The sequence below is a fragment of the Fusarium subglutinans genome, assembly GCF_013396075.1.
Source record: "Fusarium subglutinans strain NRRL 66333 chromosome Unknown NRRL66333_c0000291, whole genome shotgun sequence".
Classification (NCBI taxonomy): domain Eukaryota; kingdom Fungi; phylum Ascomycota; class Sordariomycetes; order Hypocreales; family Nectriaceae; genus Fusarium; species Fusarium subglutinans.
In genome coordinates, this window is record NW_023502354.1 from 33652 (window position 1) to 49421 (window position 15770).

Genomic DNA, 15770 nt, shown 5'->3' on the forward strand with positions numbered 1-15770 from the left:
TTAAAATTCTATCTTCATTGATAAGAAGCGGCTAATAGAAAGAGGATATCCTTCAGAGCTCTGCTATCCGAATATCGACAACATGTCCTTCCAAAAGGTCCTTAATATCTTTGAAAACGTACTCAATAGGAGTTACATACCCATATCCGTGGTTGTATGAGTTGTTATTATGGTGTCCCCCAATCATAAGACCAACAATACCTCCATCTTCATCAAACACAACGGACCCTGAATCCCCAGGGGCACAGAATCCACGCTCACTATCATAAATGTAGCGTTTCGGTTCAAAAGCCATCTCCTCTGTTGGCGAGGGATTCATATATTGGTCGTCTCTTATAGTGACAAGGTTGTTTGTGCAAAGAAGGGATCCAACCATCGGCCCCCCGCTTGTTCCAATCTTGTAAACGTCCAATCTTCTGCTTGACCAAGCAAATGCACTCAATGCCTCAATCGACCGTGTTTGCTCTTCAAGTTGCATCCCATAGGTCATATAAGGCGTATCCGTGATTCTAGCGGGGAGAGACTCCCATTCTTCAAGTCCCGGAAGACGATCATGCCATGGCCGGTCGATCTCGATCAGCGCCCAGTCCATTCTTCTGCCTACAACCCTACGCTTGAATCCTGATGCGGCATACAATCTTCCAAGGGCCTGCTTGTTAGCCTCGAAGAAATCGGTCTTCTGTTTCCTTTCATCCCTCAAAACCGCCACTCTCCCCCTAAAATCTTGGAGTTGTTCTTCCTTTCTGGGCCCATCGTTTTTCTCCAACCATTGGATATACTCCGTAAAATAAGTAACATCTCCGTCAATATAGCGAATATTAAAATCATGCTTCGATCGAGAGGGGCTTTCAAAGGTTGTAGGCTTGGCCGACGAATTTGGTGTATACCCAACTGAGTCGACCGTCCAGAGGTCGCTGTTGGCTATTGGAGGTGTAACGCTAGAATCTGTACCATTTGGCGTCACGGTGAAGCCATCAAAGGCAGGTCGGACCGCTTGATAAGATGTAAGGATGAAGGTCCGCCAAGTCGGCGCAGGGTCGGAAGTCTTTAGCTGCACGAAACAGCCAATAGTGCCATTTGAGGGACACAGTTGCTCCCCATCGGTCCGCTGGATATAACGTGCAGCGCCGAAGTCGTCTCCAATATGAACGGTTGAGTAATAATGATCTTCAGTGCGTTTCTTCAGCCTGTAGCCACGATTCCTTTGCTCTATTGTTGGGCTGGTATAGTTGTCAAAATAACCAATCATGCCCTCGTTATGCTCGATATGAACTTGAACATCGCTCCATCCGGCCGCATCAAGAGTTTCCTTGACCTCTGTGACTACTTCATACCATTGGGTCTCATCAGAGTCATAGCTAACCGATATATATACTGTAGGTGGGTTGTCTTCGCGAAGAGAGTTCGTCCCGTACTTCTGGAGAGAGAGGCACGTTATGTGGCCTTGAGTTGCTCTGAGCGACTGTAAGCGGTTGAAGATAGTACTGCCCAAGCATTCCCAAGCGCTTTGAAAGACAGGGTCGTCGATATTGGTGTAGTAGGTTCTCTGCACTAGTTCGAGGGCCATTATTTCCACATGAATGTCGGTTTCGCTGAATGAGCAGACCCTTGACAGATCAGCCAAAAACATAGCCATTTCCTGTGCAGCTGTCTCCCAATCACGTTGCTTCTCAGTTGACCATGGTGCTAATATGAGAATGGTCGGTATGGTGCTAGATTCCTCAGGCAAACCTCGCATTTCCATTTCAGGACTACAGTGTTGTTCCTCATCTTCAAATTGCAGACCATGCTTCTTCATGATTGAGAGGGCTTCGCGTACAATGTCCTGACGCACTTGCTTGATACCCATGGGCATGTTTTTCATTGACATTGTTAGAGGCAAGCGACGAAGTTCGGGCCATGCGACCCGTTTAAACCCAGAAATGACACGCGGTCGCTCCATTTCGTAGGAGATCTTGGGCAAGATGGAGTTAGTTGTAGTGAGGATGAGGGGCAGGTTGGCACGAGCCATCGTTGAGACTTGTGGCTGAGACATTAAATCAGCAGAGGAAACTTAAGGTCTGCGAATGTGTGAATGTAATAAAATGTGCGTCCGGAGGACATGGCGATTTTATACTTGTAGGTAAAGTTAGAAATGAGGGGCTGTTCCGTACAGTCATCATGCATGATAAACTTAAACTGTCAAGTAGAGTTTTCTGTTAATCTTCTAAAACTGTGCGAAGTTCTAATTAGAGTTGAGAGGTTCACTTCATGCCTTTTGGTTGGTACAAATGAACGGAAGCCTGCCGGCAACTTCACGTGGAGTTTGGATTTAGCCATGACAATACTATTGTCCCATGCGTCCTAAACTTCGACTGAGCTTCTGTATCATTCATTCCAGGCTAGCCATATCAAGACTCTTCATCATTTCCCCTCAGAATAGATGATATATGGCTCTAGGCTGGTCTCATTGGAGATACTCCTTCCTCCGATGTGCAAACTATCAAGGCCAAGTGAGTTTTGCTTTTCGGGGTTCTAAGGTACCATCAGCAGACCACTGCATACATTCAACAGCAATGACATCCTTCTTCAAGACCACTGTCAAACTCTGCAGCTTAACCCGACACTCTACCGGAACGAACTCCAATCCACTACAGCGCTCCTCCTCGATGTTAATTATCCACTCGGCAACCTTTGCCGCTTGCAAACTGTGCCAGATCCCATTGGTGCAAGGCCACTCCCGGAGTATAGCGATAGCCTCTCTGCGCACGAAGTAGTTCCGGCATCTCGTAGCTGTAAAGAAAAGCGCCATTATCAGACCCATGCCATACTGCAATCTCGGACCATCCGAGTCTCGAAGTTTTTGATCCTTCTGGAGTACATATCGCGCAAAATGTGTCATCCTCTGAAATTGAGCCGTGAAATCATCATAGATGGCTTCTGTGTCTGACATGCTTGTAGCAATCAATATTTCGCATTTCCAGGCACATATTCGGACTTGGAGGACTCCAAGATATTCTCTGCCAATGGTGCTCTGGTAAGCTTCGAGAAACATAGACTCGTATGCCTTGCCCCATTGATACATTAATCCCTGGAGTTGCTGCTTTTGCCGTGCAAGAAATTCCCGATGACCTGGGTCAGTTTCGCCTATGGCGGATATCTTGGCATGTCGAAGAATGGAAACAGCGAGTTTTGTTACTGCTGCGAAAGCTTCGTTGAAGGTAGTAAACTGATCTGGCAGATCCAATACAATTTCTTCATGACTCGGGTCATTGGGATGCTCCGACGTTGGGGTCATGGCGAAAAATGACAATATTTGCAGCTCGAGGCGTCGCAAAGTTAGTCCCACGTCGAGATCAATATCAGTAAGGCTATTGGTCGCTTGTCGTCTCTCATCTTCGCTGAGACGCTTCAAGATATTGAACCCGTTATATACCTGCTGCGTCGCAGACTCCCAGTCCCCATGAAAGCTCTCAAAGCATGAAAAGAGTAGGCTCGCTACAAGCGCAAGCCTCATCTGAGGTTGTCCACTAGACAGATCGTTGCGCAGCGATCTAATGGCTTGCCTCTGCTGCACCAAAGCAAAACTATAATGCTCATCGTTCAAGTTCACCGTATGAGACCGGGATGATAGTGCCGATTTGTAGAGAGCGCTGAGAGCTAGAATTGCGTGCTTTATCCCCGGATTGTGATGGCATTGCTGCGGTATCAGCCGTGTCCAAAAGGGAGCTTCAAAATAGCCACTCAAATCGAAGGCCAGCTTCTCGTGGAAGATTCGAAAATACCGGGCTTCTACCTCGTCGCAGCAAAGAGGATCTGAAGGGCTAGATATGAGCTGTGACGGGTGCCGAGGTTGGATAGGAATGAGGTCCCTGTCACGATCTTTAACCTTGATTGCCGCATCTTGTGGTCGCGGCAGTTGATACTCGCAGAATGATCCGTATTCTTCACATCTATAATAAGTGTGAGTAATAATCTTTAAAGCCTATCACTTTAAACAAGTCACTCCTCGATTGCTTACCGATCACATTTTGGTTTTGTCTCATCGCATTTGACGCGCCGGCTCCTAGCATAGGGATTAGCGCCCTGGATGTCCCCTATTGGCCTAGTGTAAAAATGGTAGCAGGCCTTACTTGCAAGCTGTACATCCTGTACGAGCTTTTGGTCTGCTCGCGCGCCGTTTCTTTTTGGTGCGTACATCGCCTTCCATTGGGGTAACGACAGTCAGTTGTTCAAGAGCGCTGACGAATACTAGCCTAGCCTTGCCGTCTCTGCTCCTACTTGAGCTATGACGGGAGGTCAGGCCGGTTGATGCGTCAAGCGTTCCGTGGCCTGATTACGAATCTGGTGGTTTGAGCGGAAAGGACGAGAAACGACAATGGCCTGAAGGTAGTGGGGCTTAGGTGGCTGATGAGAGCTGTGATGGTGGAGGCGGGGTAATCCTTCTGTGGCACTGTATTCAGACATGGATATTGGTGGTTCGGGATACGCCGTCGCAAATTGCCCACCGCCGAGGTCTAGAACACTACAAGAAATTAGTATCAGCGATGGCCGTAATAAATAAAGCGAATTACAGTGCTCTGCAGATGCCCAGATGTGATAGGTTGAGGATCTATAATGGGATTAGAAACATGTAGTCAAGATCTATACGTTGTCTAGATTGGCATCCTAAGATGCATACCATATGCTTAGAATAGTAGTCTTGGGTCTTACTTAGATGGAATAACGTTTTCTCTCTACTGCAGGTACTGGGCGGTCCTTGGCACCTGGTGCGTAGATCTGCATCTGTCTCTAATGGCGAGGTACGTTGGGTTCTACGGTATCGGATCGTGCCGCTCATGCGCCGGGCTTAGGGAGGCTGAGTTAAAGCTAATTGTTGACTCAGGATCCGGATTGCCGCTTCAACGGCTAATCCCATTGCTAAAATGGAAGTGCTATTATTGATGTTCAGCCTTGGCAAGGAGCTTTCCGTGGTTGAAGTTCGACAGATAAGCACTAGATTTATTAACTTGCACTATTAACCTTTACTATACATTTTAGTAAATGTTTCTTTTCACAATAAGGCTCGGGTTATTCCCAAGGATCGATGATTTAATTTATTCGGTCTGTACAAACTACAGGTTTAAAAAGCCCAGTAATTCCTCCTATGGATCTCGCTTTTCATCCCCTTTATCACAACATCTCAAGACCACAATACATCTAAAGCTCACGATAAACAATGGCCAAGTTCAACAGCCCCGTTCATTCCTTCATCCAGGTTCTTGCAGCCCTACCATTCTTCTCAGCCATGGCAGCCGCAACTACACCTCTCAGCAACACGCAGCTGATCCCTGCCAACACCATCACCGCCTGTTACGACAGCGACGCCAACTCTTTACTTCTCTATGCCTCCGGCACACATGTCGACATCACCAAAGACATTGCCTTTGTCCAAAAGCCCCTCGATGGCGGGCTTCTCTTTGCCCTCCAGGGTCAAGTTGGTCCCGTCACCAATGGGCAGTCCTACTACGAAATCACGGACAATTTCGACATTGAGCTTCCCAGCATGGTCTATCCATCTGACACCGTGGTTATCGACACTGAGAACCATAAACAATGGATCGTTGATATTTTGTACAGTGACGATGGTTGCGCCAGCATGCATGGGATCTAGTCTTGGCAGCCACCAGCGAAAGGCTCGACGTCAGTTAAACAAGGAGCGATTGGGATATAAGCATGACGAGTGAGAAGTATGTTTTCGGGACTTATATTACAATGTACTCTATCTCCAGCCAGTGTGTAGGTAATTAGTCTAGTGCTAGCACTACTTTAGCCGAATAGAACAAGCCAATCCTCGTATAAACCAGCCAATCACTCTCGTAAAACCCACCAATCGCTTCCGTATTCAGGTCTTCAATAAGGTCACACACTGACACGTATGATGCCAACAAACCAAATTGTGTGAATCAGCTCATAAGTCTCTAGCGGTGTAATGCGTGTGACAGCTTCTTACAAGAGATCTAATATCAAGGGAGTTCAGATTGATGGAATCCAATAGGTAATTACACATTAGTGCTTCCTCAATTGGCTTGAATAGTTACAGAAGGAAAAGCTATCATTTTGATACATCCCTTTCTGTCGCAAAGCTTTTGATCGATTCAACGTCTTCATATGTTCATGTCTTATGATAGCTATCTAATTAAGAGTAACTAGTTCCTCTGCACTTGTCGGATGAATCGCAACGCAGCTATCGAAATCCCTCTTCGTAGCCCCCATCTTAATCGCGACCCCAAACCCTTGCAATATCTCTCCACTCCCCAAGCCCAAAATATGCAGTCCCACGATCTTTTCGTCCTTGCCCTGGCAAATGAGCTTATATTTGGACGACCCCTTGTCCTCCATTATGGCATAGTAACTCGCCGTGAAAGAGGACCTATAGATCTTGATGTTATCCCTCCCGTATTTCGTTTCGGCCTCTGCTTGCGTCAAGCCAATAGTGCCAACCTCAGGATGGGCAAAGACGACGGAGGGAATGTGGTCGTAGTCCAGCTTCCTTGTGCGAAACTGTTCACCACCGAAGAGGCGATCGCTAAGCTTTCGGCCGGCGGCGATTGCGACTGGAGTAAGTTCGATCTTGCCGACTACATCGCCGAGAGAGTAGATGTTCTCTACGTTGGTGTTCTGGTACTCGTCGGTGATTATTTGACCCCTCTCGTTCTGCTTGATGCCTATAGCGTCCAGGCCAAGACCTTCCACTTCTGGTGTTCGGCCGATGGCCCAAATGAGAGTATCCAGGTCCTCGAGCTTGCCCTGATCAGTTGAGTCAGAGTAGTGGAGAGTAAGCTTCTCTGTCTTTGTGACTCTCCCGATCTTACTTTTCTTGTGGATGTGTATGCCAACACACTCATACTCTGAAAGAATACCATCTTGTATCATCTCATCAAAGCTTCGGAGGAACTTATCATGCCTAATGAAAAGATGTGTCTCTGTTCCCAGAGCATTAAGCATACCTGCAAACTCCACAGCAATATACCCTGCTCCTACCAGTGCTATCTTCTTAGGCTGATGGTCGAGCTCGAAGAAACCATCGCTATTAATACCATATTCGGCTCCAGGAATGCCTTTCGGAACTGTGGGATGTCCACCAGTCGCAAGCAGGATTTTCTTTGTGCTAACTTCGATCTCGGTGCCGTCATTAAGCTCTATGATGGACTCGTTCTTGCCTACAAGGCGAGCTCGGCCGTGAATATATTCAACGCCATCATTTTTGAGGTTGCGCTCGTGTATATTGTTCAGGTTCTTAATGACTCTATCTCGCTTCGTTTTGAAGCTCGCCCAATCGAAAGGCGCCTTCTGCTCGACAGAGAAGCCGTATGATTTGGCGTCGCGCATACTTTGTGCCAAGTTGGCTGCATTCCAGGTAATCTTCTTCGGAATGCATCTACGTCGGTCAGTACTTGAGTAGTCTCTTGAGATGTGGCAGAATTACCCAACATTGACACAAGTTCCTCCTAATCGCTTTGCCTCCACGACAATAACCTTTGCCCCATAACGTCCACTCGCTCTTCGAGCGGACGCAAGACCTCCACTGCCACCTCCAATTACCAAGAAGTCGCAATGTTTCGTTATAATCGCCATTCTTGGAAGTCCTCCCAAGAGCAGTTGAGAAGGGGAGAATGCTTTGTTGGTGCTCTCTTTGAAGCGGTTTTGGTGATTGGAAGGGCGATGTTAGTTAGATAAAAATTAGGAAGTATGACTTCGGGTTTTGGGGCGTGATTCTGAGCTGTCACCTTGTACTAATTATGCATCATGACTGGTACCAGCTTGGGTAGCTTTTGTGACTGAGCAAGTGCGTTCCAGGCTGTTAGTATAGAACGACTCATGAATAAGTATATGAGCAGGCATGCATTATATACATTAAATATTTAATACCATGGGGTTTGCTTTATTTGCTTTCGGAAGTGCGGCAACTTGATATCTTCACGAAGCGCCCAGAAAGCCACATGTGATAAGGAAAGAGTCGTACAGTACCCCGCAGGACTACCCAAACTTGCATATCCCCCGTTTTCTATTGTGGGAGCTCATGTCTACTGACAAAGGATAAGCAGAGCTGACCAATGCTGACGGATTCTGACCGACCCTTTTGCCGTTTGATCCGAGTTGTCTAGGCGCAAACAGAATTTGTAATCTATCAATATCACAGCCAAGGGCTCGTCTGATAAGCAAGTATATAATTCGAGATGGTCTGGTTTATAAGTCTTGGAAACCTTTTCGTCTTGTTTGTCCAAGCCACAGCTACACAACGAAGCATTTCACAATGGCTACTCACACACCTATTGACGAATGTAATTCCTTACTCTCAGAGTCCTCGATTCTCTTTGTCGTTTGTAAGTTGGCCTTCTACTCATTCCATGCAGACCTGCGTCATCTTTTCTCTATCATCCTCTTATACTCTGCCTTCCCGCCAAAGCTAAGACTTCCCAGTTTACCGCGGCCATTGGTGTCCCTTCTGCCGAGCCTATCTCCAGACCCTCCAAGGACTGTCCCCTTCTATATCCTCACTCGGCGGCAAAACACTCATCATCACCGCTGAACCGGCTTCTTTCCTCCCTGAAATGCGCAAGCTCACCAGTTATTTCGGTGACGCTATCGTTGATACTAGAAATACACTCGTGGAATTAGTGAAAGAAAGGTATCAGCTAGAGATAGCGGTGACCGAGAGGAAGGGCTATGAGCACGGGATGGCACAGCCGGGGATTTTGGTCCTACGAGGGGGCAAAGGGGGGGATGTGACGGGACAGGGAGGAGCAGTGTTGGAGAAGTGGGCGATTGTTCCGAGTGCGATGAATATAGGAGGGGCTAGTGATAGGCCGGACTTGGAGCAGGTTTGGGACAATGTCAGGGCAAAGATTGAGGGGAAGGGAGCCGTGCATAAGAGTTATAAAACGTCAGGCCTGTTGGGTCTTTTGTGGGGAAAGGTATTTGGCTGAGATGAGGGAGGAAAGATAGAAGAGTCGGAGAGTAATTAAGTAGCTGAACAAACTCATTCCATTATATTGCAATTCCTACAACCTCTTTTGTTTCAGCCTCTGAGGGAGATCTAACATAGATTACGGGGATCTAATAAGAGGGCCATTATAATTGTTAAAGCTGCGTTGACTTTCTTCAACATTGCCCATTTTAATAACACAGTCACAAGTTCTGTCTTCTATACCCGGTGAAAGAAGTCGTTGGCTTAATTACCTGTGCTGACATCGCGATTAGCCTGCATATCCAAAGTACGGAAGCGATTGGCCAGTGAATACGCAAGCGATTGGCCGGTCAGTAGATAACCCCGCTTCAATGTGCCTCAACAAAGTTACAATTTAGGATCCTTGAATCTTAGTAAGAATCCTTACGCACCTTTCTATATCCTGTATCGCCGCAATATGTCCTCTCGCCCTCCTACGCCGCCTAACAAGCCCCCTTGGGAGGACGAGGACTTCCGATTCGCGACGAACGGCACTGCTTGTGAATGGGGTGAAGCCTATCATCCAGGCGGCTATCACCCCGTTCACCTTCGTGATGTGATACAAGAACGCTACCGTATTATTCGTAAGGTAGGATGGGGCCAATACTCCACAGTCTGTCTTGTAGTTGATACGAAGTACGTCGTTATCGCATTAATATTATAACTTACTGACACTGTTCACTAGGATGAACCGCTATGTGTCTTTGAAGATCATTCTTGCAACTCAGACATACGATGCAAGCAAAGAGGTTTCTATTTATACATCTCACCTCCAAGACGAGTCCCCATTTCTCGTACTTCTTCATGACACGATTAAGATCAAGGGTCCCAATGGGGAACATGATGGCCTTGTTTTTGAGACTATGGGTCCAAACTTGACAACTCTTCTCAAGATAAGGCCAGAGTTTCAGATTGGCGAGCCTTGGGAGAGAAGGTTCACAAAGTCCTTCGCAAAGGATGCGCTACGGGATACTATCCAGGCGCTGCACTTCCTTCACGAACACGGCGTTATTCACGGCGATCTACATCCTGGTAACATCCTTACTTGTGTAGAGAAACTGGAGGTCACTCTGAGTACAGAGATGAACCTGAAGCAGCCTGAAAGTGATGCCCAGCCTCTCAACCGTAAAGATGGGAAACAGGATCTTTGGGCCTCGTCATATCTTCTTGAGCCTCGGCCTTTGAGTGACTACTTCTCGTATGGCCTCCATCCTCTTGTGAAGCTCAGTGATTTGGGCGGTGGTAAGTACCCAATCTGGAAAGGTCAAATAGGAAGGATGTGAACTGATCTTTGCAGCATTCGTTGCAGAAGATCATATAATGGGTGCTAAGGCTATCACTCCGGTTGCCCTGCGAGCCCCAGAGACGATTCTTGATGAACACCTGGGTAAAGGTATCGACACATGGGCCTTTGGCTGTCTGGTATTTGAGATAATCACTGGCCGGCCTCTGTTCGTAGCAATCCAATCTCTTGAGGGAGAGGACTACGATGAGACCTCTAATGATGAGCATCTCATTCAGCTCTGGGAGGTTATCGGGCCATTACCCAAATCACTACTTGAGAAGTGGCGTCGAGCAGATCAATATTTTGATAGAAGTGGCAAGAGGCTAGAAGTTAAGCCTCAAGAGAACGACTATGTAAGCGGCGATGAAGATATGAATTCTGGCAATGGGACAGACGAGGAAAGCGATGGTCCTCCACTCGCATATCTTGGCGAATTTCTTTCGCTCGAGGACCAGTTTATGGCAGAGAGACCAGGTGACATTGACGAGGCGGAAGCCAAGGAGATATTGGAGCTGTTACGATGGATATTCCAGTACGATCCGGTTGATCGACCTTCAACCAGTGATCTCATCAATCATCCTTGGCTTCGTTCAACTTGATGGGCAAACGCGCATACAAATCATTGTACAGTCGAAATAGATTTGAGCTTATCTTTACTACTACAGCCTCTTGTTTCTATAGCTTATTACTCCTTATCAAAAGTTCCTCCAACGATACCTGGCGTGCTCACAAACGAGGTACCGTTATACTTGCCCACCTCATCCCGCCCCAACAAGAAACTCTCAGGCGGCCCAAGATAAGATTGTCTAACACCACCAAGATCAACCACAATCTTCTGAATCAGAATATTTGGCAGAAGAGCCCAGATTCTCAACTTATAAGCACCCTCCTTGGCAACATTGAACGCCGTAGTAGTGTAGTTTCCGTACAAGCCCCAAACAGCGTTACCAACGGCGTAACCCCAGCTATCGGGCATGTTAGTTCCCTTGTTAGGACCAATAGGCGTGACAATCTTTGGGTTGGGTTGCTCCTTATCCGCTGGAAAGAGGGTGATGCCGTACTGAAGGGGGTTGCTGTCGCCGAGGTAATTTGCACCTGGGGACATGAAGACCGTCACGTTGACGGCTGAGTTGTTGCTGAAGAGATACATGTCGTACTCCAGAGCAGGGCCCTCGCCAACCTTGAGCTTTTCGGTGTTGAGGGGGTACAAGCCCATGCCAGCGAGAGTACGGCCGTAGTTCTTGATGGTATGATACTCGAGCGAAGAGTCATCCGAGTCACCTTCTTGAATCTTTTGATAGTGCGATGCCTCGATGGAGACATGTCCATCAGACTCAATAAATCCCTCTTTGAAGCTATCGGGAACCTCTCTGTTGATAACGGTCACGACCAGCTTTGGCTCTTCGCCCGCATACTTCTCAAAGCCACGGCAATCACTCGTGATGTTGATCATGACTTGTGTCGTGTTAGGTGCCTGGGGAGCATTATCCCAATCAACTGTGATGTAAACACGGCTATCAGTACCGTTATCACCACCGACTGTACCATTGTACTGCGACAGCTGGACAAAGTCCTCCCATGGTGCTGCGCGCCAGTTGCAGCCCTTGTTTCCACGGTGGAAGACATCGAAATATCGGGACTGGGCGCCGTAGGGTTCCAGGGGAGGAAGTTCGAGGCTGTTGGAGGACAGAGAGTGCCAGCGGCTGTCGCCCTGGATAGTGGCGTTTGAGCCCTCGACACCAACGCCGTATTGGCCACCGAGGGATGGCCAGACGTCCTGGACGAAACGGAGATCGGGAAGGGTGTTTCTCATGGGCTGTTGCCAGTATCCGTCGTAGCCGAGGTGAGTTTCTACGTAGGTCAGCGAAGTTCACATCAGACAGAGTTAAGGACTTACGGTCAAGCATATGTGCCCACTTGCCATCGAGCAACTCATTCCATCGCTGCGTCAGGTTCGAATCCTTATACATCAAATCCACAGACTTCCAGATAACATCATTAGCAGAGTTACGCTTCTGTCCCGCGTACAATTGGTTCCTGGCGCCGTAGATCTGGATCTTATTCACGATCTCACCACCAAGAACAGGGTGGAGCAGCATCTCGAAGAAAGCGGGCTGATACTCTGAATCAAGCTTGTCGTAAACAGCCTGTGTATCCTCCTTCAAAGTAGCCCACTGCTCAAGAATGGCCTCGGCTTCGTGATAGTTGATCACAGAGTAAACTTGAGGCTCGAGCAACTCGAACTTGCGGCGGGCAGCGTACATACCATAGCGCGTCATGATGTCCGTGATAGCCTCGACGTGTTCGCTGCCAAACTCGCGCTCAACCCAGGCTTCAACCCACTTGGTTGTGCCCTCCTTCTCCCACTTCTCGACATCATAGGCGAGATCCATGAAGTGGCTGATGGGAATCTCCTTTGGCTTTAGATCACCTACGTTGACGATCCAAATGCGACGGGCGTTTCGGTGGTAAGCCAGAGTCATCTGCTCGGTGGTCTTTTCGAGTTGAATGGTGTTGATCCATTTGTAGTTTCTTGGATCACCGACGTAGTCGAAGTGATAGTACACACCAGCGCCACCAGAGCGATCTGTCTCGTTGGCGAGAGGTAGACGGCGGATGTTGCCCCAGTTGTCGTCAGCCCAGAGAAGGGTGATGTCCTCGGGAACCACAAGGCCGCGCTCTTGGTAAGACTGAACCTCCTTGTAGAGACACCACAACGACGGTACATCAGTCAAGTTCTTAACCTTGAGACCTTCCTTGAGGATCTCTCGCTGGTTGTCAACAAGAGTCTCCAGCATCTCAACAATCCCGTCAATGCCGAGATCGCCTTCGATAGCTGTGTCGCCAGTTCCTCGCATGGCCATAGTCCAAAGACTGTTTCTAGCATACGGTTTGGCTCGAGAAACACCATAGCGGAAGTACTCGTCGATGGTCTCGTTGTTGGTCTTGTACTGCCAATCACCCTCATAGAACGTTCGGAACTCGTTCTGTGCTCGCATCATAGGCTCAGTGTGAGATCCACCGAGAACAATCTCGTAAGCGTCGAGAAGTGGCTGGTTGAGAGGATCATCGATGTAGACCATACTGCCCCAGACAGTGGGCCAGAGGTAGTTGGCTCGGAGACGGAGCAGCAGTTCCGAGACGAGGGCGTAAAACTCGTGGTTGTAGGGAGCCTTGTTGTTCCAGGTTGGGTCCCAGCGCGAACTATATCTGTCAGTGGCAATTTCCGTCGTTGAAGTGAAATGACTCACCCAACCCAGCTTGAAAGACCGGGCTGCTCATCGTTGAGGAAGATACCTCGGTACTTGACGGAAGGAGACTTCTGAACCTTGGGCTTGGCGAGCACAAAGATCTCATCTCGTTTACGGATAGGAACATCTGCCCACCAGTACCAAGGACTCACGCCGATCTGCTCGCTTATGTCGTAAATGCCGTAGATTGTGCCTCTGGGGTCACTTCCGGCAATGACCAGGGCTTCGGCAGTGCCCTTGATGGGATCTTTGACAAGCTGGCTGACGAAGGACTCCCATTTGCCTTTGATCTTGCTAACATCGAGTGAACCGTCTTTGATGAGCTTGTCAATGAGCTCAGAGTGGCCAATTGTACCAACGATGATCTTGGTGTTGCCAGCGTTGGGGTCTGAGTAGTTTGGTCCAGGGAAGTACTGCTCGTCAAGGGTACGGTACTACATTGTTAGTGGACGTCTCTGAAGGTTAGGAAGTACTCACATGTGTGTTGTTCTTGACATCCACAGGCTTGAACTTATACTTGGCTGGGGATGCTTTCTTCTTGCCGTTGCTCAGAGTGAAGTTCATGCCAGTAACACGGCCAAAGTCGACGGCGAGATCACCAGCAGCGCGGATGACGCCCCAGTACTCATCATTAGAGACACGAATCTGGCCAGACCCAGCATCTCCACCGAAGAGTTGAAAAGCGTCATCTGACTTGTTGAAGGCGACAATAGACTGTTGACCGAGACCTGCTACCGCCGGCAGCAGGCCCAGCAACGATAGGTACACCTGCGAGACCTTCATAGCTAGAGATTCAAGCCAATAAAGCTGAGACCTCAGTGCTGTGAGCTAAATAATTTGCATCTTATACACAAGCACCGGGTAAATTCAGAGATCAACATTCGAGAAATTTACGTTTAGGCACTATCGTGGTTCTTCTAAGTGGGACATTTTGGTCGACGAGACGGGGCATGATCATCGCAGCGTCGCATCAGGCCCCGCAAAACCAGGTTCATTAGCCACAAGGCCGGCTGTTGTCGAGGCCACTCCGGGGTACGGGCCAATTGGAAATAGGAACACAATTTAACCATGGAGATCAGGCCAGGCCCCGGTTGACAGCAGCAGAACGACTTGTCCCGAGTGCTAATTAGGTTAAGGTAATACCCCCGCTGCCGGGCGGAAGGTCTTCATTTGTGGAATTATAATGATGCACGAGTTAAGGTGATGGCATGGGCATGAATGGAGATCGCATGTTGGGCAGATCATGCTTATACCTATTTGACTTTTCTAGCTATCGGGATGAAATAAGGTGCCAGCCACGTTTCATTTAGGGCTTATAACGGTGCATGCGACTTCCATCTCACGACTGTCTCCATGGTCGACTCAGACACCGCGACTCAGAATCAACGACTCAGAATACTAACAAATTGCAGAGCCTCGCAGTCTCTCACCTTCAATGATTCGGAATCAATTTACCTGAGCAGGTATCTAAATAATAACAATTTCCTTATACACGTCCTCCTCTGTTTTCGATCCACGCAAGCGATACATTTTGATGCAATTCATATGCCACTCGGATTTCGAAACATACTGCTCTACAACCTTCCATGACTCCATCTCCTGTCTCCAACCTTGGACTAAAGGCCTGCCGCAACTGTACGGCTGACCATGGTCAACGAACTTTTCCCAATTCCTACCCTCAGACTGCATTGTTTGAGTAATGGTCTCACTATCTGCAAATAGAAACTCGAAGACCTTTTCTGGAAGCCACATCTTGCTTACTTGCGAACATGGATTTAGGGCTGCCTCAAGAATGGAAGAGTAGGGCGCGCGCTTGTCTGTTTCCTTACCGTACCATTCTTGGTTGACCAGTGAAGATAGAGCCTTGTGCAACAAGCCGTCAGGATCATCGGAGTAAGCGTAGTTCTGATATGACATAGATGGCGGCTAGTTCAATTGCATTGCAGACCGCCTGCCTGCTGATGGAATCTGAAGCTCATCCTTGTGTTTGTTCTCCGCTCTATAAGATGGGCAAATTTCTCCGCAGTTCATACATGTTGGAACATCGAGTCCAGGAAAGACGGCAATGTCGGGCTTTGCGCATTGTACTGTATGCCAGTTATCCATCTTAGATATCCACCCTGACATCGTAAAACCCGGCTGTTAGGGAGCGCGATAAGGATTAGAGTAAATTGCACCCACGTAGCTATAGGATAACTACGGCCTATAAGGTTAAGCTTTAGGCTATAAACATAGATAATAAATAATAATATAATATTTTTTTTCC

The 15770-nt window shown here is 48.0% G+C and overlaps 6 protein-coding genes across 6 annotated transcripts; 2 read left to right on the top strand and 4 right to left on the bottom strand.

The window, feature by feature from the left end:
• Positions 1-52: 52 nt before the first annotated feature.
• On the bottom strand, positions 53-2011 carry FSUBG_12809 (uncharacterized protein; the record flags this gene model as incomplete). The annotated part of the gene is made up of 1 exon (XM_036677634.1): positions 53-2011. The coding sequence occupies one exon, from the start codon at positions 2009-2011 to the stop codon at positions 53-55; it is 1959 nt and encodes a 652-aa protein (XP_036531730.1).
• Positions 2012-2482: 471 nt separating this feature from the next.
• FSUBG_12810 (mercuric reductase) lies at positions 2483-4179 on the bottom strand (the record flags this gene model as incomplete). Its single annotated transcript, XM_036677636.1, has 2 exons — positions 2483-3932; positions 4001-4179. The coding sequence occupies 2 exons, from the start codon at positions 4177-4179 to the stop codon at positions 2483-2485; spliced, it is 1629 nt and encodes a 542-aa protein (XP_036531731.1).
• Positions 4180-5197: 1018 nt separating this feature from the next.
• Positions 5198-5632, top strand: FSUBG_12811 (uncharacterized protein; the record flags this gene model as incomplete). Its single annotated transcript, XM_036677637.1, has 1 exon — positions 5198-5632. The coding sequence occupies one exon, from the start codon at positions 5198-5200 to the stop codon at positions 5630-5632; it is 435 nt and encodes a 144-aa protein (XP_036531732.1).
• A 521-nt stretch (positions 5633-6153) lies between these two features.
• Positions 6154-7596, bottom strand: FSUBG_12812 (glutathione reductase; the record flags this gene model as incomplete). The annotated part of the gene is made up of 2 exons (XM_036677638.1): positions 6154-7399; positions 7448-7596. The coding sequence occupies 2 exons, from the start codon at positions 7594-7596 to the stop codon at positions 6154-6156; spliced, it is 1395 nt and encodes a 464-aa protein (XP_036531733.1).
• A 1790-nt stretch (positions 7597-9386) lies between these two features.
• Positions 9387-10852, top strand: FSUBG_12813 (CMGC SRPK kinase; the record flags this gene model as incomplete). The annotated part of the gene is made up of 3 exons (XM_036677639.1): positions 9387-9604; positions 9654-10210; positions 10266-10852. The coding sequence occupies 3 exons, from the start codon at positions 9387-9389 to the stop codon at positions 10850-10852; spliced, it is 1362 nt and encodes a 453-aa protein (XP_036531734.1).
• Positions 10853-10938: 86 nt separating this feature from the next.
• FSUBG_12814 (uncharacterized protein) lies at positions 10939-14287 on the bottom strand (the record flags this gene model as incomplete). The annotated part of the gene is made up of 4 exons (XM_036677640.1): positions 10939-12104; positions 12151-13457; positions 13505-13938; positions 13982-14287. The coding sequence occupies 4 exons, from the start codon at positions 14285-14287 to the stop codon at positions 10939-10941; spliced, it is 3213 nt and encodes a 1070-aa protein (XP_036531735.1).
• Positions 14288-15770: the final 1483 nt, after the last annotated feature.